At 37.9% G+C, this 25,863-nt stretch overlaps 1 protein-coding gene across 6 annotated transcripts in view; it reads right to left on the bottom strand.

Moving 5' to 3' along the window:
* Positions 1-1,873: 1,873 nt before the first annotated feature.
* The window catches only part of STYK1 (serine/threonine/tyrosine kinase 1), a 41,381-nt gene continuing 17,391 nt past the window's right edge, over positions 1,874-25,863 (bottom strand). For 4 of the 6 annotated variants that reach the window (XM_046679195.1, XM_046678855.1, XM_046679032.1 and 1 more), the window contains 10 exons: positions 24,704-24,844; positions 17,972-18,120; positions 17,410-17,544; positions 14,725-14,991; positions 13,841-14,022; positions 11,551-11,634; positions 9,169-9,377; positions 7,336-7,376; positions 6,561-6,657; positions 1,874-3,748 (listed from right to left, as the gene is read on the bottom strand). In XM_046679195.1, coding sequence (XP_046535151.1) covers positions 3,544-3,748; positions 6,561-6,657; positions 7,336-7,376; positions 9,169-9,377; positions 11,551-11,634; positions 13,841-14,022; positions 14,725-14,991; positions 17,410-17,544; positions 17,972-18,035 — 1,284 coding nt within the window. In that variant the 5' untranslated portion in view covers positions 18,036-18,120; positions 24,704-24,844 and the 3' untranslated portion in view covers positions 1,874-3,543. Of the gene's footprint in view, positions 3,749-6,560; positions 6,658-7,335; positions 7,377-9,168; positions 9,378-11,550; positions 11,635-13,840; positions 14,023-14,724; positions 14,992-17,409; positions 17,545-17,971; positions 18,121-18,749; positions 18,799-24,703; positions 24,845-25,863 lie in introns of all 6 variants that reach the window. The other 2 variants (XM_046679106.1, XM_046679275.1) reach the window with 2 other exon arrangements.

Genomic DNA, 25,863 nt, shown 5'->3' with positions numbered 1-25,863 from the left:
GGCTGTTCTATTTTTTTGCCTTTGTCTATTTAAAATTATCAAATAATTTTAATTATAATTTTCAGAAAAATGTTCTGACTTTCCTGTGATAAACACTAGAGAAGATATTTTTTTGTTTTCATTCTTTTATCAGTAGCTTTTGAATAGTTTTGATCTTGTATTTACAGAACAAAAGCTGTGAGGTCTATCTTGTTCCATTAAATGGATCAGAGTAGTAAATCAAGAGTATTTTACGGTCTGAAACAACATTCTAAGGTAATTTAAAATTTTTTTAAATGTCAGAATGAAATGGTCTATTTCAGTCTTTATTCCATCCACCCAGCTTTCTCTCCTCTCTTCTATAATAGATTTTTCTATGGAATTTTTAACTGTACATGTCTTTTTAACCAGTCAGTGGCATTACTTTTTTAATAAGAGAACCACCATCATGCAGAAACACCAAAATTTCCACACCATTATCTCTCAGATATGTTCATATATGGTGAGCACTTGGAGCTATTGCTAGATTATTATGACATGATGACATATTTAATTCCATTATTCAAACTAATAATCTTTTCAAGCATATGACAATATTATATGCTTTTAACAAATAGCATAAACACTAATATTTATGTCCAAAACAAATAAAAACAGTCCACTAAATTAAGCATAATAAGCTATCCTCCCAGTCTTCCAATGTATTTGCTACCTATTTATTTGTTTTAATAACTTATAGTAAAGCAAAAATTTCATAAAAACTATTACAGCAAGGTTAAGATTAAGAAAATTCTACCCATTAACTTACTTTTTCTTTAAAAATGGTGAAAAAATCTGTATTATTCAATTTTAACAACAAAATACCTAAATCTAGCATGAAAAACACTGTTCTGTATAAGTATGATTTGAAAACTACTAGTTCACACTATTCTAAGTTAAACTACATTGTCAAGTTTCAACTGGACGCTGTATCCAGGTGGGTATTTGCTCAGTTCCCAGCTGTGCAGGAATTTTTTTTTAAGAAAACAAATACATTGGAAAAACAAGATTGGGGGAGGGGGAAATCAAAGCAACAAAGCAAATCCTAATCGGGATTCAACATGATTAAATGGTAAATATTTCAATTCTCTTTTCCATTCATTAGCTTGGAAATATCGAGTTTAGCTGATAAATCAAAGATACCAGAAATATAACCCACCTTTTGGAAAAACCCTGGCCAAGTGAGGGAAAAGACTGAGTTTTCTTAGAATAAATGATTACTGTATTCAGTTTTCCAGAGCTGTATCCAGAAAAACAAAATTATGGTAAAAATTTAAAATAGCAAATGTCTGCTTCTTCCCCTCCTACCAAAACTAATATTAACACATAGTATGGAAGAGCAATGCTCTGTTTCATTATGCGTCACTTTCCTCCTACTCTGCCCCCACCCCACCTACCTCCTTGCTGTTCTTCAAATAAACTATGCTTTTTTCTTGCCTCAGAGTTTTCACACACACAGTCCTTCTCCTGGAAGGCTCTTCTCCTCACTCTTTGTCAGGCCTTCTTACGCATCTCTAAGGTCTCAGCTTTAATGCCATTTCTTCAGGGTGGGCCTCACTTTATACTCCCTTCTACCGTCCTCTACTTTTCCTTCATAGCCCTTACCACAATTTGTGATTAACAAATACCCACACAAATATGTATATAATCTCTTACTTTCTAGACTGTAATCAAAAGCTGTTTCTGTTATCTAACACCTCACACAGTGTCTGGCACAGATGGCCTTAACACACAACTTTTAAAAAATAGTTGAATAAATAAATATTTTATAAATTTGACTTCAATGAACAGCCAAGAAGCAACAATGAAATTCCACAGGACTTTATCATTTTGTGCCAAGCCACTCCACCTCCCTCCTCCCTACTGCCGCTTACCACCCATTTAAATCCTGATTGGTCCTTATGGTATTCCCTCAGTGCAAGGATCATTGTTCAGTTGGATGACTCATCACGACTCCATCAGGACTCTGACTTCTACAAAACTTTAATTGCCAGTCATCTTTCCTACAGCAGCCGTAAATGTCCCTCCCAGAGTATTCTTTAAAATCACAGATCACACATTCTACTGAATTGTCATCATCATGATATTTCAGTATTTTGAAATAGTAGGAGACCACTGTCATCATCCAGAAGCTCACACAAAAATGATGACTTTATCATTTTAGTCATGTGGTACTTGCACCACACCATCATCTCTAGCCATGTCTGCTTTGCAGTGTGACTGACAGACTGAGCTTCTCTTCTTGGCCATAGTAGATTTTAAATTAAAAAGATATGAAAGCTTCTAGGATAGGAAGGGGAAAAGAAAGGAAACTGACATTTATTGAGCACATGATATGTGCCAAATACTGTACAAAGACATACTCTCATTCAATCCTCACAACAACCCTGTGAGGTAGATATTATCCCCATTTTACACATGAGGAATCCCTTTTGTGACAATGTAGATTGTCTCTTGAATTTTTCTATTGACATTAATGTCCATTTAATTATTTTTATCCTCTCTATTGTAGAGATTTTGGCAGCCATATACCAAAAAAGCCTACTTTCACTCAATAAATATTAATTTAATGAAATAAGTTTCACAGTACATCAGTACATAATTGAAAATTAGAAGCTACCATCTTTCCATCTCAGTATGTATCCTTTTTTAGCCCTTGTTAAAGACATTCTGGCTTACTAAGCATTCTTGCTTGGTTTCCACAGTTCCTATTTATTAAATACACACATAGTATATTCATCGCTGACCAAACTGACTCTTAGGCTCAGTTTCCATAGTCTTATGGAGACCAGGAAGCCAGCCGATGAACAATACATATTGAATGTTCTTTATCATGAACTGACCCCTCCAGCTTCTAGTTAAAAGTAGGACCAACAGGGTACCACTCTCTCAGAATTAGATAAAAGGGACCATCTTTCTCTTATCTATAGCCAATAGAAAACTCAGAAGTATTCCTTCATTATTCTCCTCCAGCCCTGCATGAAGAGACCAGAACTGAAGAAGTTTATGTACTTCCTCCTCTTTCTTTTTGAAGGATGAACTTGGTCCACATCTATACTCCTTAGCAAATAAAATCTTTAATTTACTTTTTCATCAACTTCTTTACTGGCTTTCTATTCCCTCATTTGATTCCAATTTCTCAGGACCTTCTAATAGTTGAGATAAAAGCATGCTTCAGGAGGAAGCTAGCCTGTGGTTGGAGGGACCTGCATATTTGTGCCATGCTTCAACAAATACTGCAGATTTCTAAAACCTCCTTTGCAATGACATTATCCACCATTTCTACCCTGGGTCTTTAGGATTGGTACAGCAGAAATGAAACTGTATTTCTCAGTCTCAAGGTCATATGGTATGTAGAGCCTCATCTAGCATCATTTCAGGTATCTAGGGAATATGTAGGGGAAGATCCAAGATCCATGTCCCATTTCTCTCTTTATGTCCCACTAGAAAGACTATTCTCTGCTCTTGGAGGAATTGGTTCCAAGAGTTTACAATCACTCATAAATGTTTCTTGTCCTGGGATCTTCAAAGGATGCTGTAGCTGTAGGAAAGGCTCTCCACACTGATGCCTGCTACAGCTGCATACAGTTCAGGCACTACCAACTCTGGTACTTGCAACACAGCCTTGTCATCTGCAGTTCGAGCAGCAGTTTCGAGGCGTGAGTCTAGCTCTCTAAGTGAGGGACGGCTGTCCTCACTCCAGCGCCAGCAGGACTTCATAAGACTATACCTGAAAGGGAAACGAGAAACTGACTCCTTGACAAGGGAAATGTTGAGGAACATGTCTCCTTTCCCAGCAAACCTTAACAAAAACACCCTGTAGTTCTTTAATCCACTTCTCATTGTCCTGTCTCATGTTCTTCCCAGAGAATAATATTCCTTGTCCTCCTCTTAATACTAAGTCTCTTAATATCATCTTCTCAACAGAACCCTTTTTATAATAGAAATGACTGAAGATTTCTCAAACTACAATCAGTATGACAAAACAGGGGTTTTTTTCATTCTATTGCCAAAAACTCTTTCAGAAGTTGTGCTCTTATCTTTAGATATTACTAACTTGCAGCATTCCAGACCATTGCTATAACTTATCTACCAGTACAAGCTACATTACAGCCAGGAAAATAAGAAGTTATGGAATAATATGATTCATAATAATCTTGGATAATGTAATTAGATGTTTCCTTCCATTAAGCCAGGTCATTTCCCTCCTTTATTTAGCTTCTCCAGGAAATTGCCTTAATCTAGATAAAAGTATTTACTACCTTTAATCTGTCTCTTTTCTTCAATCCAGTTTACCAAGAATTTATAATGTAGTCTGTTTTCAAACACTGTTTATCATGTCTCATCTCTGTTCAAAAACCGACAGTGGTTTCCCACTGGCTTCTCTACCACATAGGCCTTGCCTAATTGAAGCCATCTCCTCCAGCCAGTGTCTTGCTATGCCCTAGATGTGGTCATGAACACCCAACCCTGTCTTTGCTCATGCTATTCCCAATTCCTTAAATATCATCTCCATGATCATCATTTCCTACAGGTTTAAGTCTCAATTCCTCTATGAAACCTTCCCTTATAAACCTCAGCCCACACTGTGCTTCTTCCCTCAGACTTTAGTGCTGTACCGTGAGACTTTGAAAAAGATGCTACTTCAATAACACTGCTAACATTTACCAAGAACTTATTCCATCAGTCATGGCAGAGGAACTTAACCTGCATTATTTCATTTTAGCTTCACAATAACTTTGGGGTAGGATTATCATTATATCTATTTTAAGATAAGTAAATAGTGTACAGTAAAGCAGCAGGACTAGGACTAAACATGTGTGTTTTTGACTCTATGAGATGAATCTGAGCTTTTAATCGTTCTACTTGTTGCCTCATACTTTGTGTTGATTTTCATGTTTCAGATATCTCCTCATCCAAATGATAAGTTCTTCAAGATCAGGTACTTTATCAGGTGTGTTGCCCCATATCAAGGATAGTCTTTCACACATAGAAAGCCTACAAAAAATATTTGTCAGCAATTTCATTCTAGTATACCCAGCCAGTATCACTATACTCTGTGTGTGAGTGGATATATATGTGTATGTGTGTATATACATATACACATATAAATATACAGTTATGATATTTAACATTTATAATATGTTCGATACAGTAACTTTATTATTGGGAAACCCAGGTGCTAGAAATTTACCCTTTCAATGATGAAAAATTTACAAAATGGTAACAATTTTAATAGAAATCTCTATTAATATTATTATATTCTCTCCTGCCTTCTTATAAATAATTTAACCTTTTTAAATGTTCTATAACAATTCCTTTTTGTACTTTATTGGTTTTAAAATTCTGTGTGTAATTGAAGTATAACAAGTATTGAAGTATACTTGACATAATATTACATTAATTTTAGGTATACAAAATAATGATTTATTTGTATACATTATGAAATGATCACCACAATAAGTCTAGTTACCATCTGTCACCATACCAAGTTATATTTTTCTTTTTTCTTGTCAGGATAACTTTCAAGATCTACTCTCTTAGCAACTTTCAAATATGCAATATAATATTATTGACTATAGTCATCATGCTGTACATTATATCCCCATGACTTAATTTATTTTATAACTGGAAGTTTGTACTTTTTGATCCCCTTCACTCATTTTGCCCAGCCTCCAAGCCTCCTCCCCTTTGGCAACCATAAATCTGTTGTCTGTATCTATGAGTTTTATTTTGTTTTGTTTTATTTGTTCATTTTGTTTCTTAGATTCCACATAGAAGAGAAATTATACAGTATTTCTCTTTCTCCATCTGACTTATTTCACTTAGCATGATAACCTCAAAGTCCATCCATGTTATTGCAAATGGCAAGATTTCATTCTTTCTTACAGCTGAGTACTATTCCATTGTGTATGCGTCTTCTTTATCCATTCCCTGTGTGCAATTTTTAATTTTTTCATTTTCTGCCTCTACATTGGTTCACCAACTGACATTACTGCTGACAATATTGAATAGTCCTTTTTCTGTCTTGCTAATTTTTTCCTTCCCCCTTCTTGTGGTTGGCTTCTAATGTGCTCAGAGCTGGGAAAACAGATAGTCAGTAATTTTTAAAAGTTAAATATTAAATAAGAGCCAGTGAGTAACTCTAATGCAATGGATTTTATGGCAGCTATATTAGAACTGCAACTGGCAGTATCTGACTGAGACTATTTAGGCAAATAAAACACTATTGTACTTGCATTGGATTTGGTTGGCTTCTTACTTATTGTGAAAGCTTCCAGAGGAACTGAACTTTATCAAACTTAGATTCCTAATTTAGTTCTCAGTAGCTTCCCCAACACTGTGTGTGTGTGTGTGTGTGTATGATGTATGTATATGATATATGAGCAGACATGTTTCACTGCATAGATTTGGTCTAAAGCTGTAAATTACCACATAAAGGACAGCTGGGGATCATCTTGGCCACTTTGAAAAGGGCATGATTGATGGGGAGCAAAAAGCATTTGGAATGAGAAAAGAGTAGGCCTTTAAAAGCCACTTACATGGTGTGTGTGCAACTACTGGGTCTCTTCATGATCTTCCTTCTTTGTAGATGCTGTAGAATGTTGGTAGGAGGGACTTCAGGATATGGTGGTGCCCCTGTTTTTATGGAAGGAATGACAGTAGCAAGAGAACTTTAGGGTCCTCTAGAATATGAACTGTAACTAACACTTCTCTCCATCCATCTGAGCTAATTGCCTGCAAAATGTATAGCCATAGGAAAAATACTAGATACAATACAGCTGCTCCCTGGTGATCAAGTAAAGATATAACTTAAAGAATTTTGGAAAAAAGGTGTTTTGAGGGAAAAAAACTGGTACTTTAGGAGACTGTTGAGTCTTTAGGAAAGCAACAAAATAAAGCAAACTGAGAAATAAGACTTGCCCTCCACTCCCCAAATGTGGGAAGGTGCTGTAGTTTCTCACCAAATGATTAATAAGTCTAAAGACAACATTTTTATGTTCATGTAAGATCACTCTTGGAATCATTCTTTGGATTTCAAACATCCTTTGGACGTGGTAAAGTGTTGGGGAAAAGAAAGAAGGAGAAAGAAAACAAAAGGAAGTTAAAAGGAGAGGGAGGGAGGAAATGGGATAGGGAGACAATCATGACTTTATACGACTATTTCAGAAATCAGGCTTGGATTCCATATCAGCCCAGTTCAAACTTCAGAGATTGTACTGAAACCCCTTCTCATAGCATTTGTCATCTACCACCCAATAAACATACGTGCATATTTGCACACAGGGTACATACTACTTTGGGGATCCTCCTCACCTAGAGTTACCATCTCATAGAGCAGGATTCCAAAGGACCAGCTGTAAAAGAAACAAAGCCATTTACTTAAATTCTATCTCTGTCTTTCCTAAAGAGGGCACACTTAAATATCAGAGGCCTTCAACCTGTGTATGGTGATGGATGATAATTAGTCTTTGGGTGATGAACATGATGTAATCTACACAGAAATCAAAATATAATGATATACACCTGAAATTTATATAATGTTATAAACCAATGTTAACTCAATAAAAAATAAATTTAATTAATAAAGTGAATAAATAAATATCAGAGGCCTTCAGTAAGAACCCCATAAAGAACGCAATAAAGGGGAATCAAGGGTGTCTGATAAAACAAGCAAAATAATATTGCCATTAGAGAGCATTTCTGTCCAATCCCCCTAGAGTCTAATCTCTGTGAGTACTGGATTTATGTCTTCTATTCTTCTATATTTCAGATTAATAGATTTTTATTATTATTTGCTAAATTGTGTGTGTGTTTATGCAAATACTCAAACTCATTCACCCAAACATAAAGAAATTCCCCTCTGCATCTTTTTTATCCTTTCCATTCCTTCCTGCTGAAATTCTAGGCTTTATTCTCAGCACAAGGCCCAGCGAGATTTATCATTTATTGATTATTTCCTCAGTAGATCTAATTGCCCAAGCCTGGGAAAAATATTAACAGAGTAAGCTTTATACATAATTGGAATATGTATTTGCTTAAGCAATATGATTTGAGAGAGGTATATTTCAGTGTTCTATAATATCATCATTAAATGAGCAGTATTTCCCAGTTAAGCTTATTATACCCAGACCTTTATTGAAAAGCAGATGTCAGTGAAGCAGCAACGGAAGTCTCTTAACTGACTCACCACATTAACTGCTGTTCTAAATTTCCTCTGCTGCTCGTGACATTCATGGCTAGTAAGATATTCTATATTACATCTATGTCCTCTGAACAACTGAATTATATGGTTACCAAAAGTCAGTTGTGATTCATTACAGTGCTGTTTATGCCAATCATATGTGTAACTGCAATTAGGTAAGCAATTAAATATTATGTAAGCTGATTAAATATAAATGCAAAGAAGTATTTGTTCCTTGAAAACTAGGTTGAATGCTTTGAAAATATTCCATAAAAATAAGGTGCTAAAAAGAAAGTGTTGTCAAATTGTGTGGGTAAGACAACTGTAGAAAACTGGGAAAAATAACACAAAATGTCCACAGTCAAATTGCTTCACAATTGTTTTCAAGTTTCTTTCTCTACTTACAATCATCCCAAACTGAAACTTAAAATAATCCATTATGGATGGTATTTATACAAGAAATACAACATATAACTTCATTTAGCAGGTCTATACTTATAAAAAAGGCCTTGGCCTTCCTCCCAAAGATTGATAAATAAATATCCACATGTATTTTAAGTTAAAATAAATTATTTGCACGATGTATATTTCTTTTTATTTTAAAAATTCCTGGTTTTAGTGAATTTTTGATTAAGTGGACACACCTCCTTCAGATAAAAGGGACTCTACTAGATTAACTCCTCAGATATTGGTGTGAATAATCTTCATTTTTCTTTTTACTATCCTAATTAAGGCCACTAATCTAATGCAGAAGGGCTACTTCAAAAGGTACTAAAAGGGATTGCAGCCAGATGCCAGATATGAGCTCTGTCACATCACACACGTTTCCGCTTGAGAGGCTGTCTGACTTCTAAGTGGAGATTTCATTTGTAGGCATAACTGACAACAGATGTGGTCGTGTCCAGGGACTAGAAGACACCTAGGTCAATAAGGGAAGAAATACAAAGGCCAGGAACAAACCATACATGTCTCCTCTGATGTCAGCTGGTCTCAGCAGAAGCCGTTCTGGGGCGAGCCACTTGAGAGGTACAGTGTGAGTAGAGGAGAGGGCCCCTTGAGTGTAGACTTCATAAGCCAGGCCCAGCCCACAGAGCTTAGCAGTAAGATCACATTGGATCAGGATATTCCTGGCTGCCACATCCCCATGGAACAGTTGCTTATCCTGGAGAAATGCCTGTCAACATAAGATCAAAGATGGATCAGCTGTCTGAGGTCACAACTTGGGTCACACACAAGGAGAAGCAGTCCTAGAAATCCTCAAAAAGACAAGGACATTTTCCACTCTCAACAAGTCTCATTAATAATGACATATTACTTCCAAGTCATGATAATGAATAGACATTTTTGCATTGTGTTTAGGACTATCAAACTGAACAAATAATCCAACTAACATTAGTACTGGGTTTGGAAAGTATAATCACCTACCCTGTGTCAAGCCCTGACCCCTGCCTGATTTCACATTCCTCTCAGGTAGGATGCAGCTAGACACTGGAAAAGAAAGTAGGTTTCAAGTTTCTAGCAGCAGGCCCCCAAACAAGGTGATACATAGTAGCAAAACTGAGTGTCATAATAATGAATTTATGTGGAGCTTTATGTCATCTCATTTTGTCCCTAAAATAACTAGATGAGGTGAGTTAGGGAAGTATCTTTTAGATAAATCTAAATGATTACACAAGGCCACACAGTTATTAAGTGGTAGTGACCAGAACTAGATATTCTAATTCACAGGAAGCACTGCAAATTCTGTTAATAATTCTCAAGCCAGGCTGCAAATCAGAATTGCCTGAGAGTTTTTTAAAACATAAGATTTTCACCCAGATTTACTTAACCAAAATCCAAGAAGAGGAACCTGGTAGTCTATATTTTTAAGAAATATCAAAATGATTCTAGCACAGCCAACAAAACATTTGAAAACCATTGCACCTGATGACATAGATTTGCTGGAGCCATTTCCCCTGACATCAAGCTATTCAAGGCATAAGGAGAAGTTGAAAAGCTATACATGACTGAAGAGCTAGAGATTAAGGTCTATGATTACTAAACACGAATAGTATGAAAAAATAAAAGGTCAGGGTAGTAATTTCCAATCATTGATGATGAAGGAAACAGTAACTAGCAGTTTTCTGTCTCTGCAAAGGTTTCAGAACAAAGAAGTTATACTATAATGAGAAGTTAAAAAAATGTATTGACTTTGAGTTTTTTAAAAGGAAGAAAAAATAGTATGATATTGCCTTGTAACTCGTAACTTAGGTCCCTAAAGAATGCATCAATGTGATCGATGCATCCCTATGGGGCACCTCTGCAATTATGGTTCAGAATACAATGTAGGCTGAATCCTGACACCTTAACTTTATCAAGGCACATACCAACTAGGCCCTCCATACACTGTCAGTAATATTAATTTATATTATGTGCTCTCCCCCTTGTTCCATGGGATCTTCAACTATGACTACTGCTCTTTTCTCACCTCAATGCTTCTTTTTCTAAGATTCCCCTGATTCCGTTTAGATCCATGGTATATTTCACATCTCAAGGTGGCAAGATATATCAAATACTTAAAGTAGTAGCTTCATAGAGCCCATATTTTCTATAGCAAATGCTATTTTAAACACAGTCACCGAAATAATTTCATAGACACAGTCATTTAAATTTCCTGAGTCATTCTGGTAAAGGTAAATTTTTTATCAAACCCTGAGTTCTTTCTCTTACCTGTTCATTTAAATTGGTTTAAAATGAGGGAATGATCTCACTGTTACCCCTTCTTATTCTTCCTCTCCCACTTGTTCCCTGTTCTTTTTTAAAGTATATGTTTTTCCCATCACATTCAGTATCAAAGCTAGTCTCCAACCAAACATGTTCTGAACTAGTATGTCTTATTTTTCAGGTATAAAATTGTATACTTCCTTCTGGTTCTGTAGCTTTTCACCCATTCAGTTTCTCTTCCCATATCTTCTCCAAACTTGCTTCCCTATTGGCCTCTTTCACATCTATAAGTATTAGTGTACATGGGGAAGTAAGAGTATCAAGTAAATGGACATACAGCTCTTGGCCCTTGTGTTTGAACTTTAAGACTGAGAAAACTTTTAAAACTCTTCCTGTTCCTTCTAAAAACCCTGTTGACTACTTTCTGCCTAAAATTACCAATCTTATAGTATATTATCTAAACAATTTCATAAAGAAAGAACTGAAAATAATTTATCAGTGTTTGAGCCTCTGTCCCCTAACTTCCATCTGATTTTCTTAAAATATATACCTCTCTTGGGAATATAAATATGAGAAATATGACATCAAATACCAGGCTAAAAAGAAAAATCCCCATCATCTGTTGTCATTTTTCCCAGCCTTACCAAAGCCAAAAGGACCTGTTTCCCAATGTAATATACTTGTTTTTCTGTGAGATCATAAAGAAGGCCCTCCATGGTCATCACATCCTAAAGAGACAGAAAAAAAAGCATTATGTCAAAAAGACATAAACAGATTTGAAAAAAAAAAAAATAGTGGCAGAGGGGCCAGCCCTGTGGCCAAGTGGTTAAGTTCAGGCACTCCGCTTTGGCGGCCCAGGGTTTCGCTGTTTTGGATCCTGGGTGCAGACATGGTGCCACTCATCAAGCCATGCTTAGGCGGCATCCCACATAGCACAACCAGAGGCACTCCCAACTAGAATATACAACTGTGTACTGGGGGTTCTTTGGGGAGAAGAAGAAGGAAAAAAAAAAAAGAAGATTGGCAACAGATGTTAGCTCAGGTGCCAATCTTTAAAAAAAAAAATAGTGGCAGATATAGTCTTAAGTGCAGATATCAAAGCTAAGGAAAAGATACAAAACATAGAGACTATAAGATGCAAGGACAGAATGATACGAGATATTCTCAGATATGCAAAGAAGTACAATGATTTATTGGACTGAAAAAACAATACTGTAGATGAATAGCAGAGTGAATAAAGAACAGAATAGCAGGTAAGAAAGACAAGTATATATAAGATTATTCACTGCATAAAGCAGTAATTTTCCTGGGGCAGTGCGTGTGTGTGAGAGAGAGAGAGAGATTAATTAAGCATATTAACTCACCATCTTGACTAAATGCCTACTATGTGCCAGATTCCATCTTAGGAACTCAGAATACAAGACTGAGCAAAATATGGGACCGGCCCTGTGGCATAGTGGTTAAGTTTGGCATACTCCACTTCAGCGACCCAGGTTTGTGGGTTCAGATCCCAGGTGTGGACCTACACCACTCATCAGCCATGCTGTGGCAGTGACTCACATGTGAAGTGGAGGAAGATTGGCACACATGTTAGCTCAGGGTTAATCTTCCTCAAGCAAAAAAAATAAAAATAGAAAATAAATGGATGCTGCCTTCTGAAGCTTAACACGTGGCAAACACATGTGAATTAGAATCTAATATTCGTATATAAATATATGGTTATATATCTATATGCACCATGAAAGAAACGTTAAAGAGAGCATATAATGGGGGGAAAGAGGTGATTCAGTTGGAGGAGCAAGGAAAGCTTTTGGTGAGATCGGAAGGATGAGTGGACACTGACTATACAAAGAAAGAACAGAAGGGAGAAGTTTGGTGTAATGAGAAAAGCATGTGAAGATAATCTAAAATAGAGAAGCATAGTAGTTTTGAAAAATAGAAGCTAATGAGGTTAGAGCACAGAACAAGTTGCAGATAGATAACCTCTTTAAAAGATTTAAAATGCCTAAAGACTTGTACATTGTCCTATTTGTATCACCAAATGGAAGACATTAACAGGGTCCCATTTTCATACACATTTAGTAGTAAAGTAATCAGCATATTTAGGTTTGATTAATGTTGTTCATTAGCAAGTGAGGAACCAACTAGGGAGACATGTAGCACTTCAGAAAGAAGAGTATATAAAGAAGTATGGAAATTGCAAGAAAAAGGACTTGCACTTTGGCCCGGAAATTTCTGAACATCTTAATTTTTTAAAATATGAGTTTGAAGTACAAAAACTTACAAGCTGAATTTCTCCTCAAGTCAGCCCCGGCATACTAGGGTGATGTCACAGAATGGAAGACACACTTAACACTAACAACAAAATTATAATCAGTACTAACAATGGTTATGTTGTTATGTAATTATCATTATAACAGCTACCATTTTGAGTTTTTCCTGTGTACCAATCACTGCTATGTTTTTACATACATAATTTCTTGTAATTTTAATAATAATTTATTATTATTCTCATTTTACAGATTCAGAAAACTCATACTCAGAGAGGTGACTTGCCCAAAGTCACATAGCTAGTAGGAGGTGGAGACTAAAGTCCATAGTTTAAATCTGCACTGCCCAATATGGTAGCCATTAGCCACATGTGGCTATTTAAATGCATATTATTTAAAATTAAATAAAATTTAAAATTCTCTTTCTCAGTCACATCAACCACATTTCAAGAGCTCCACAGCCACATGTTATTAGTGGCTACCATATTGGACAGAGCAGATATAGAACATTTCTCTCATAAAACGTTCTGTTGGACAGTGATACTCAATCCTTCTCTTACGCTATTATGTCTCCACTTTGTCATTTGTCAGGCTAATTGATATGTGAACAGCTATTCAGTCAGGTCAAGGTTTTCCTTCCTAACACCTCTACCCTACTGCTCACCCGGCGACAAGTCCAGAGAAAGCTGAGCAGGTCCCCTTGGGCTACATCCTCCAATACCATATAGAGTGGCAGTTCTTCTGTGCAGCACCCTTCCAGCTGTACCAGGTTCTTGTGCTTCCCCAGGTACTGATAGAATTGGATTCGCCCTAAGAAATCCTGCACCTCTTGGAGGCCAGCTGGTTCTGTGGAGGACAGAAGAGCTATGAGCTGTGAGCAGTCAGAGCATCACCATTAAAATGGGAGGCATGAGGCAGAAAGCAACCTGAGATGACAAGCCTCGAGGCTCCAAAGTGGAGTGAGTGTAGATAGACAAAAAGTAAATAGAAAGAGAACAAATTAGAAGACGATCCTCAATGCCATTGATCTTTTGTCAAAGGTAATATAGAATCATAGGTCTTAGAAGTGGATAGGCTTTCCTCTACCTAAATAGACAAATGTTCTGTTCACACTAAAGTATTATCACTGTCTAAGCCTTTTGATTAATATTCTTGCTTCTCCTATCCTCGTTCTGTTTTATGTATCCATCATTACTAGTCCATATCATAAGTATCAGCAAAAAAAGAAAAAAAAAGAAATACAGTATCAAAGAAAGACATCAAATAATGAAGAAATGACCTCAAAATCCTCATCCAACTAGTATCCAATATGAAAAACTCAGTTCTAACAGCCTCGATAGGCAAGGCTGAGCTAGGGAAAGACCCCATGAAGGACATTTCTGTTTTGAGTTTTCACTTTCTATTCCCTTCTTATTCTGCACACAATTATGACCATAACTATCTGTTGATTAACATCTTAATGTCTGCAAAGCCTGTTAGCATTATTCACTTTTAGGGGCTCACAGTGGCAAAGTAAAAAGGAGAAGGGACGTCTGACACTTCTTTTACCTTTTAAAGCCTTGAGGACAACACTCTTGGGCTTAGCAGGGTCCCCAGTGTACATCTTGGTTCGATAGATGGTCGCATAACTACCATTGTAGATCTTTTCCAGAATATCAGAGAGTTGCTCCCGGGGCACTTGCAGCTTAGCTAGGGCATGTGTGGTAGTTTGTAGAAGGCTTTCCAACGATGTCTCCTTAAGTGGCACAAACACACTTTCTCCATGTCCTGCTGCTTCCCAGCTTAGGCTCCTTGATGGAGGCACGGGGGCAATGCCTAGAACAAAGAGATAATACCAGCCATCTTTTCCCTACCCTAGGGACTCCAGGAAAGCAGAGGCTGGAATAAACTGGCAAGGAAATTTCTTTAGTAATTTTTTCTCTGGCCGATGTGGGGATACCTTCTCATGCTTCTCTATGAACCAGCATCAATATCAACCTTTTACAACTTTTATAATAATCTCAGGACTTCTAATACAACTCAAGATGGACCTCTAGGAAGTGGCAATGATATTTCCTTTCTGTTTTCCTCAGGATTACAGTTCAGTATAAGTGTAGTAGGGAGCTAATTAAGGAAGTTCTATATAAGCACTCAAACCACAGATACCTGAAGGTGGTGGTAACTGCCAGTGGGGACTATCATTTAAGTCAATCAAATGGTTTCCAAAGTTGGAGGGGAGGTATGGATAACTACTCAACTCTAAGTAAGCTATGGTTATTCTTCCTCCCTCAAATTGCCCCCAAAGTCAAATTATTCCATGTTTCCTAGAGTCTGAGTCAAAGAAGTCTTTTGGTACTTTCTTAGCTAACTTTTCTCCACTGGAAAAGAAAGATTCATTCTTCGTATTAAATCTCTATTCATTCATTAATTCATCCATTCATTCAACAAATACAACCTCCTAGATGCCAGGCACCGTTCTGGGCATATAGGAAAAATCTGGATTTTTATGAAGATTACTTTCTAGTGGGAGGAGAGAGGAACCTATAATAATATACCAGGTGATGTGTGTTATGTAGGAAAATAGGGGAATAAGAAACATCAGTGATGCTATTTTATGTTTGAAGGTCAGGAAAGGCCTTTCTGATAAGATGACATTTGAGAAGTACCTGGAAGCAATTAGAGAGCAAACCATACTGCTATTACGAAGGATATTATAGACAAAGGGAACAAGAAGTGAAAAGGTATTGAGGAAGGAGTATACTTGGCATATTTGAGGAAGAATAATAAAGTCAGTGCAGCTGGAAACAAGTGGGATAATTGGAGAGTTATGGGAGATGAGGCCAGTGAGGGCCCAGATCGTGTAAGGCCATTGAAAGAATTTTGTATTTTTTCATTCTAAGATGGGAAGCTACTGGGGCAGGTTCAAGCAGAGAACTGACAGGACTGACCAGTGCCTTAAAAGAACTATTCTGCTTCTTTGAGCAGAATAGGCCATAAAGGGATAGGGGCAGAAGCAGAGAAACCAGTTAGGAGTATACTACAATGATCTTTGAGAGGTGAGAGTGGCTTGGGTTTATTTTGAAGACAGTTAACAGGATTTGCTAAAGGATTGGATATGGAGTGTGAGAGAAAGAGAAGTCGAGGACATCTTCACAATTTTAGGCTGAATACATGGAAGTCTAGGCTTGCTATTTACTAAAAGAGGGAAGACTATTGGGGGAGGACATTTGTGAGGGAATTTCAGGAACTTCATTTTGGACATATTACATACGAGATGTGTATTATATCCAAACCGCAAAGTAGATCATTTAATATAAGAATCTGGAGTTCAAAGGGGACTATAATCAGAATAGAGAAAGTATTTGAATCCATAAGACTGAAAATGAGATCATTTAGGAAGTGACTGTAGATTTAAAAGAAAAAAAAAGTGTTTCAAGAAAGAGGAAGTCCAAAATTGCTTCAAATCCTTTTGACAGGTCAAATAAGATAAGGACTCAGCATAGCTGTCAATAGTGATCTTGGAAAGAATTGTCTTGATGGAGTGGTGAGGATAAATGCCTTATTTTAGTATGTTTAAAAGAGATTGTGAAAATTAGAAGTAGTGAGAGTGAGTTCAGACAACATCTTTGAGAAATTTTTCTGTAAGTGTGAATTATAAGAGAATTGGGATAAAATTTAGGAAGGGATTAGGGATCGGTCACTATAGAGTTTCATATCACAGTCAGGATTTCTTTTCCTTCTTTTTACTCTTAGTTTCATGTATGAAATGATTCTCTTTCATTTTATGCTCAGTGATACTCCAGAACAGCATGTTATTATCTCCTACCTAATGCTTCAAAGACTATTATGAAGGATAACCCTTTTCATCATATATTTCAGGGGCACAGAGTAGGGTTAAAATGTTTTATACAGTAAAATGTCATCCTTCAAGGCTGGTAACAAAGCCTTGGGCTTTACCCACTAGGTCTTCCTCCCCAATCCATAGATAGTCATATGGCCAAAGATTTGATATTGCAATAGGACAAAGAAGACAGAAACAGGCCACATGAGGCCTCTTGCCTAACCTTCTTTCAGGTAAAAAGCATATATTGAGATTCTACTCATGACTTCCTAGAGAAGAGGTCACCTCCCTTTCAACTCCATAGGAGGGGACCCATATCTCCTTTCCCATTGCAGAGACTTTTAGATGTGGATCTTATTTTCTGGAATCTGCATCTTCTCTGAGCCTCTGCCCAGCCCCAGTTTGAGCCTTACCTCGGAGTCCAGAAGACTGTTGTTGAGCTCTTTGTTCTCTGATAAAAAGCCACAGGATGACCCCAAGAAGGATGAGGAACACGCCAACCAGGAGAGTTGGGATGATGATGATTTCATACTGATGCTCCTGGACAACTGGGTAAGAAATCAAGCAGGAAAAGAAGAGAATGAAGAAGCAGCCTAACTTGTCCACACAACTTCCTCTACCCACTAGTCCTCAGCTCATCATACATGAAGTGATCATCTCTTCCTTCTTCCCTTCTACTTCCATTCTGTAGAACCACTATTGGAAGCAACTGTTTAATCAGAAACCCCAATGTCCCTGTTTCTTAGCTCATCAAGTGTGCTCATGGTCTCGTCTATCATTTTTCCTATTGAGATGGAGGAAGCAGTACATCTGGATCTCTGGCACTTGCTCCCCTTCATAGACAATAACCTCTAGTGGCCATTGTCCTCTTCATTTCTACTAGAAATCAAATCACCTTTATCCTAGAATCTATTGAGATCTTAGCCTCCATCATCCTAAAATCAGAGGATAGACATCTGTGGTATCCATACTTACCACACAATTTGTCACTGAGACTGCATTCCAGTAGCTTTCGTGTCATGCCCTTCTCATCTCCCATTGCCAGACAGCTGTCCACTTCTATGCTTGACCCACAGAGAATGCACAGAGCATGGCTGAGAACAATTCCCAAGGATTTAGTCGCTCTGAAAAAATAAAACAGAGCACACTCAGAATTTTAAAATATTTTTACAGATCACTAGTTATTAAGTACATGCCTACCTGGAACTCTCTGAGCCATCAATGCATCTCTATCCATCTACCTGATTTTCAAGCTGGAAGAACATTTTTTTTCTTTTCTATTATACAGCAAGTATAGCCCTGATCTGATCTTATCTTTTCATGCTGTTATCTCTTGAGTTATTTTAAAGGCTCCTCTCCTACGCAAGACTCCTGCTACAATACCCAAGTTCATGTTCACAGCACCTGTCTGAGAATTTGTGGTCCATGGGTTATGTGGGAAAGATCTACCTCTCCTACAGTCCTTCAGCAGGGCTAATTTTCTTTTGCTGTGTTGTCACTTATTTTTTAAACAAAACATTTAATTTCATTTTTTAAAAAAGTTCATTCAGATAATGAATAAATAGTTGACAGATTTCAAGAGAGATGAGCTATACATTTGCTTTCTTTCTCTGAAACATCCCCCCACTTCATTCTCACAACCAATGAACAGACAGCATCTATCAATAAAAACTATTTAATTCTGCAGCTCTCAGAGCTCCTACGAGCTTCCTCTGCCCATCATATTTAGATAAACACAGGCACTCACTCTTACCAATATATAGATTGAAGGAAGTGTCAAAACCAAGCCATCTTCTTTCTCTCTTAAACAGGAAGGAAATATATTCATATGGTTCAAAAAGAAAAATACAAAATGGTATACCATAAAAATCTTTCTCCCACCCCATCCTTCTTCATTTATTCAGTTCCCAATTCTCCAAATAGACTATAGTTACTAGATTCTTGTTTACCTGGACAGATATTCTTGATTGCCACCTTTAATTCTATATAATCAGCAAATATTTGAAATTACACCTCCAAAAACCTGGCTCGCTCTTTCTGAATAGAACTGATGTTACCACTCTTCCATATACCTACAAAGTTTATTTTTCCTTTGGTTAACAAGAGTCTTCCCTCCTTCTATGATCTGCAAAGCCTACTTCTTTAATTCTGATTGATATGAAACAAAATATGCTGATTTTCCACTGTCTAGGTATCCTAAATATGTGATCTAGTTTAGTGATTTGAAAACAAGGTAAAATTTTAAAAATCAGAATTGTAGCTTATATGATACGCTATATTGTACATGTGTTAAATTAGCCATATTATGCTGTCTTCTATTACATGTTGTGTTTTATTATTGATAGCCACAACCACAATGTTACTCATTGAGGCAGAGTCTCTTAGTGCCTGAAACACATGTGTAAAGAAAGCTCCCAGCTCCAGCCAAGAACCCTTTTTACTATTCCTGGAGCTCCATGAGCTTGGGGGCAGGGGAGGGGGAGAGTTAAACAATTCCCCTACAACTCGTAAGAGAAACAGATGTGCGGTTGGTTGACAGAAGCCCAGGTAAACAGAGGAATAGCCAGAAGGAGGAAAATTGCAGAGAGGAGAGGAAGATTCTTATCTGTGGGTTTGTACATAGCAAGGGATCTATGAGGTCAATGAATAATAAGATAGCAAAGTCCATCTCATCTAGTTTGCAAGCCAAAAAGGCATGGTGAACGGTAGTTGAGAAAGTTTCCACAATTCCACAGGACCACATGGAAGGAAAAGCAACAGTAGTTGGGCAAGAAACAGAGCCTTGAGAGGACAGAGCAAAGGAGAAGCTCTTAAAAACAAAGCTTTAGCTCAGGGAGGAGAATTCTAAAGCTATTTGAAAATTTCTCATTGCCATTCTTCTTATTTTCCTTTCCTCCTACTTCCTTTTCAGGGCATTATCAGACGTAATTATTTTCATTCAGGGAACAGCCAGTTAAACAAGTTTGGCCCTCTGGGAGTAGGTTCTGTGAGCATAATCTCTCTTACCATAGTATAAGTGGAAGAAAGGGTCAGCCAGCAGCCAGCTCAAACTTGTGAGCTCTGCCCAGAAACCACACTACACACCCACGAATACATACTGAAGGAAGTCATTTAAAGCCCTGTGGGCACGTGTCACCACACAGAACTGCTCATGGTGGGCCACCCTCAACTATAGGCACTTGGCCAAACATAGCTACACCCAATGACTCAAATCCACGTTTATACCCTTGCACCTGGATATCATACTTATTACAGAGCACTCACCTTTGGATACAATGTGACCTTCTATTACATTTTCTGAACAAGGTTCTTACCATCAGTTTTATTTGTGCATAGATAGTTTGAAGATGCTAGGCTTATTAACACCTAAGAGTCCAATGAATTGGATGCTGGAACAAGGAAATAAATGTATAGTGTGGTGAGGCTCACTCAATAAATGGTTTTCCAGCTGTTTGTACAATAAGCTCTTTAAAACTATTACAGTTTGGCTAGAGGCATTTGGAATATACCAAATAAGTCTAGAATTTTTAAGGTATACACACGAGGCTTACCCACATACCCATGAAAGCCCACACAGGAAAGCTTACCACACAAGCCCACCAGAGCACTCATATTAGATGTTCATACTCACTTGTGAGAAAAATATTCCTGTCTGCATCATTTTTCTCCCTGCAGTTAATATTCACACCACACGATTTTGCCTACCCACTCTGTGTCAAGTGGAGAAAAGGCGTGCCTAGATGCCAAAACCTTCTCAGATGACTCTTCCAATGAGTTAGATTGTAACCCATCTGACTATTAGAAGAATGTTCCTGACCATTTCTATACAATGTGACCAGTACTCTGTCCCTTTCAACTACATCTAGACAGTTTTCTCACTGTGTTAAAATATATATGTTGGCTACTGATTCTTTTCTTAACTGTACTGTCAAATCCTTAAGTATAAAAAACATTATCCCACATGCCTATCCTTTCATGCCATTGTTTCTCCAACTATTTTTAAAGGCTCCGCTCCTACCCAAGACTCCTGCTCCAGTGCTCAAGTTCATATTCGCAGCACCTGCCTGAGCAATTGTGTTCCATGGGTCATGTAGGGAAGATGTACCTCCCCTACAGTCCTTCAGCAGGGCTAATTTTCTTTTGCTGTGTTGTCACTTATCTTTTAAACAAAACATTTAACTTCATTTTTATACAAAGCTAATTCAGACAATGAATAAATGCTGGCAGATTTGAAGTTCTTTCTTTAGTGCCATGTATTACTAAATTCAGGGCATTAGAATCAAGGGTCCAGTGAAGTTGTGAAATTGTTATTCTGATAACTCTATTTGACGACTGGAAAATATGTACATAACTTGCCTGTAGTTTACACATAGCTACAATGCCAAATCTCTTTAGGCGGTGCTCTAATTAAAACAATTATTGCCTTACTTGTGGTTATCATTTCTTTTTTTTTTTTTCTTCTCAGTTGCTTCTGACTTTCTGTTAGCATATTAAAAAGTTTAGCTTCCCTCTTGATTTGAGAATCTAGAGGGGGAAATAGCACAATGAAGAAGGACATACAAACAGGAAGAGAATGAGAGTGAAATGGAAGTGAAGTCCACCCCAGATCATTGCAAGACTGCAGTCTGGAAACCATAGAAATTAATGATTGTAATTAGACTTGAACTAAATATTAACTCTCCAAACTCTTACACATACTCACAATACAAGCATAATGCCATGCTGCATCTCTGCATGTGTTTTATTACATGCAAAGACAGTTCTATTTGCGACAATAATGCAACTTTCACAAGTGACAATTCTGTTCAATTAGCACAATATGGTATCCCAGATACAACCAGCAATTTACCCCTGAGCGTCCAAAAGAAACTCTTCTTACCAAAATACATCTACAAATAGAACTTTAAAAATTAGATGCATTCTCTCGTACTTCGCCTATCTGTTGTGAGAAATTCTTTGATTGACCTACATATAACATCTGGTCCTGCTTCCATAAGATGTGATTAAATCTGTTATGCCAGCCTCACCCTCAGTCTTACTACCTGCACATCAACACAAGTGGATCTGACAGTCACGTTCTTTTTATATATACAGGTGGCCCACCTGCCACAATGCCACACTGGGTAAAGGGAGTTATTAATAGCTGTGGGCTATGGGGCAGAGGACACAAAGACTTAAAGTGAGGAGGGCAAAATACATGGAGGTAGCCCCCCGAGACTGACTTGGTCTGCCTTCACACTAATCATTCAGCCTTCTCTTTTCCTCCCCCTTCATCTTTAGCCTTGGGCTCTCTAGCCAAAAACCTCATTTAATGGAATGAACACATTAAGTTGGAAACGAGATAGAAAAGAACTGCTCAGATCTAGAGGATTCCAGAATTACTTATCTGCAACATTCTGAAAAACAAACTGTCCTTCCTGCTTTCACATCCAATAAACACATATTGAGCAACCACAATGTGCCAGGTATTATGCCAGGCACTTTCACATGAAGGAGGAAACTGAGGTTCAGACAGATTAAGTTCTGAATTAGCCAGGGTTTAAAAAAAATACCAATTAAATGATAGAGCAAGGTTTCCTACCCCAGTCTTTTAATTACAAACCCAATATTCCTTAAATTACTTTACTATATGTATGTACTTGTCTCTCAAATGGACAAGACCAATAGTGTCAAGAAGAAATGATGTCAGAATCCAAACGAATCACGGAAACCGTAATGCTAAAACCAAATTTCACCAACTAATATACCATAATTTGGAAAAAATAGGTGAGTAAAATCTTCCTATTAGTGTGTTCTCCTAGGTTTAATGGCGCACAGACAAGGTCTGCATGTCTGTCTTCAAAATGTATTCTGAAAATAAGGGTAGAATTAGAATTTCTTTCCAGTACTCACCAGATTATGAATCTTGGATCATTTTCTTTGCTTGCTCATTTTCCTGGATTTAACCCCAATCCTATTTCTGTCTTCTGCTGTTTGAGGGAAAAGGGCCTAGTTTCCAAGACTAACAATCTTTCACTGGGAGCCTAAGGGTCAGGAAGGGGCCAGAATTCCCAGGAGACAGAGCACTGGCCTAAGAATTAGGATCACCATGCTCCATCTTGCAGGGCCCAGGCTCCACCTTTCTATTGAAGCAAACTTGTGAGAGGACAAAGAGTGAATGGAAGGGCACACTCCAGAGGTGACCCTCTTTAAATCCAGAGAATCAGACTAGCATAAGATAACTTGCCTTATGCCCGGTGATAGCTCCTAGTGTGGATGAGGCGGAGAGAAGAGGAGGTTACCCAGAGAGAATCTCTTGTCCTCCCATTCTTCTCAGGAATGGAGGGATTGTGATTGTTCTGATCTCCACCCTCCCCCATCCTCCTAGAGACCCAGGGCCTGACATGCACTTTGAGACGGTTGGAAAAGAAGCTCTCCTGTGGTGCCTGGGAGTCCTGATCCTGTTTAAACAAAGATCTTTTGACAATAAGACAGCATTATCAGATTTTCTTGCTTCTTATTTTTACCTGTCTGCAGGAATTCCTGAAATACATATGACAGACAGTAGAGATAAGGAAACCTAATTTATATCTTGGCTCCTCTTGAAAAGTCTGCTCTGTAGAGGAGCAAAGTGATGGCAAGACAGACAGGTCCCATACCATCTAACAAGGAACGCAGTGCTCACTAGCACTACAAGCAGCATCAGATTTTAAAAATGATTACAAAGATGAAGACATTTTAGTTCCCTCGAGGTGTTATACAAATTCAAGACATTTTATTTTTATTATAATTATTATTCTATTTTTCAGGTTTCTGATTCCATAATCCTCCATCTACCACATTCAAACTTCAAAATCCCAGAGATAATATATCTTAAATTAGATATTTTCCAGCTGATTATTTTCTCTTCCTGGGAGTATTAATCAACAACAATTTCCCCAGCCTGGAATAAAGGCTATCAATAAGAGGGAAAAGCCAAGAACACACAATTGCCACCCACCTCTAAACACAGAATTATCTCTGATCCATCTGTGTCTCCTCTCTCCTACCTGATTAACACAACAGAAGACGCCTGCACGTGGGGCTTCTTTCAAACACCTCATTCCTAAGGTTGTCAGTGATATTGCATTTCCAAGACTCAGTTCCCTTCTTTGTTACTCATCCTGCTTGGCTGTTCCTTCTAAAGGGGGACTTCTGGTACTTTAAAAATCTTTTGGCAGCTTCCCCCTCTCTCCCCCTGCCCTGTAAGTGAGTAGATCTGTTTTGTTTTCTGGCCACTCCTCCAGCCTATTCTAGCACACTGCCCTCTGGCAGAGAAGAGGGCCCCGCCAGGGAGGACAGAAGGAAGACAGTCTCTGCAAAAGATTTCAGGAACAAACATACACACATACACACAATTTCTCATTCTCTGATAAATGAGTCCCAGACCCAGGCAGGCAGAGAGATAAATGGACTGGAGTGTTCACAACCAGGAAATCAACTCAGCTGCCATTTACAGCAGTGCTGTGTCATACAGGGTGTGTCCCTGTAAAGATTCTATACATAGAATGTAATCCCAGGTAAACAAAAACAAATGTCTGACAAGATGAAAAAGACACCTCTGGGAACACAGAACTATCTCATTCTGCATAGCCAGGAGCAAACAGCAGATTCCCCTCCTTAGGAGTGGGTCAGTATGCTTCAGAGCTGAGTGGTCTGGGAGTTGGAGAAAGTGGAATCAGCACTGACCTGGTGCTATGATAACAGAGTCAGAGGTTTGAAGTTCTAATTCTGGATGGGTAGGTGATTCATCGAGCATCTGGAGGCATATCACTTGACCTTGGCAGTCCTTCTCTTCCTAGGTTAGGGACCAGGACTCCTGTTTCTCTCCTGAGGGCAGTAAAAAAATATAGACAGCAGCAGGAAATGAATCACACCAGAAAAGGGGCAGGCCAACCAACAAGTGCCCTCAACCAACTTTTCCACTTTGCTACTCTCAAATTCTGAAGGCTCCCTTGGACTTGTATCATCCTACCCATATCATGGCAGCCCCAGAATCTCACAAGTTTTCTTTCTTCTCCCTACCTGCCTGTAAATTCCTATGGGGTAGTGGAAAGAGAAGGAGCTTTGGAATTTGACTTCTATTTGAATCTCAGTTCTACCATTCATCATGACTGTGTATAAGTTATTCCAACTTTCTGAGTCTCTGTTTTTCCATCTGTAAAATGGAGACAATAATATCTACCTTTCAAGACTCTTGAAAGTTATATGGGATATTTTATGTAAAATGCCTATTACAGTGCCAGGCCCATTACAGACAATCAATATGTATGAATCTTCTCCTCTTGCCTCCCTTCTTCACCTGCCTCCCCGGTGGGGAGGTAGTCACATAGCTGTACCAATCAAGTAAGCACATACAACTGAAAATAACAAACCAAAACTAAAAACCTATTATCAAAATATTTATAATATTTGTGGATCTAAGTATATGTAGTCCTGTGTATGAAGAGGGAGTGGAAGTAATCATAAAGTTAATGTGGGTTTTAAAACTCTTCATACATCAACTAGGTGTGATTTGACAGCCTAAGTATTATACCTGCTAGGAGGTCTCTGAATTTTACAACCATGTTGAGGAAGGGATATTTAAACAAGATGGATCAAAGAGCATAATGCTGTGAACTAAGGTATAAAAACAGAATGCTAGATAGTGACATATTAATTAATTAAGTTCTGTCCCTAAACTTTTCAACTGATTCTAGCTGGTTCTATTAATGCCATCTATCTGCTGGCTAAATTATCACCCAGTTCCAGAACCAACCTTGACAGAGGCAGTAAGGAGATAAATAGTCTCAGCTCCCCTCTCCCCATTCTTCCTACCATATTCCCCAATTTGAGAAGACATAACCTTG

Source organism: Equus quagga, chromosome 1 (assembly GCF_021613505.1).
Source record: "Equus quagga isolate Etosha38 chromosome 1, UCLA_HA_Equagga_1.0, whole genome shotgun sequence".
NCBI lineage: Eukaryota > Metazoa > Chordata > Mammalia > Perissodactyla > Equidae > Equus > Equus quagga.
The sequence above is the reverse complement of the archived record's forward strand: the minus strand, read 5'-3'. Positions and strand labels throughout refer to the sequence as shown.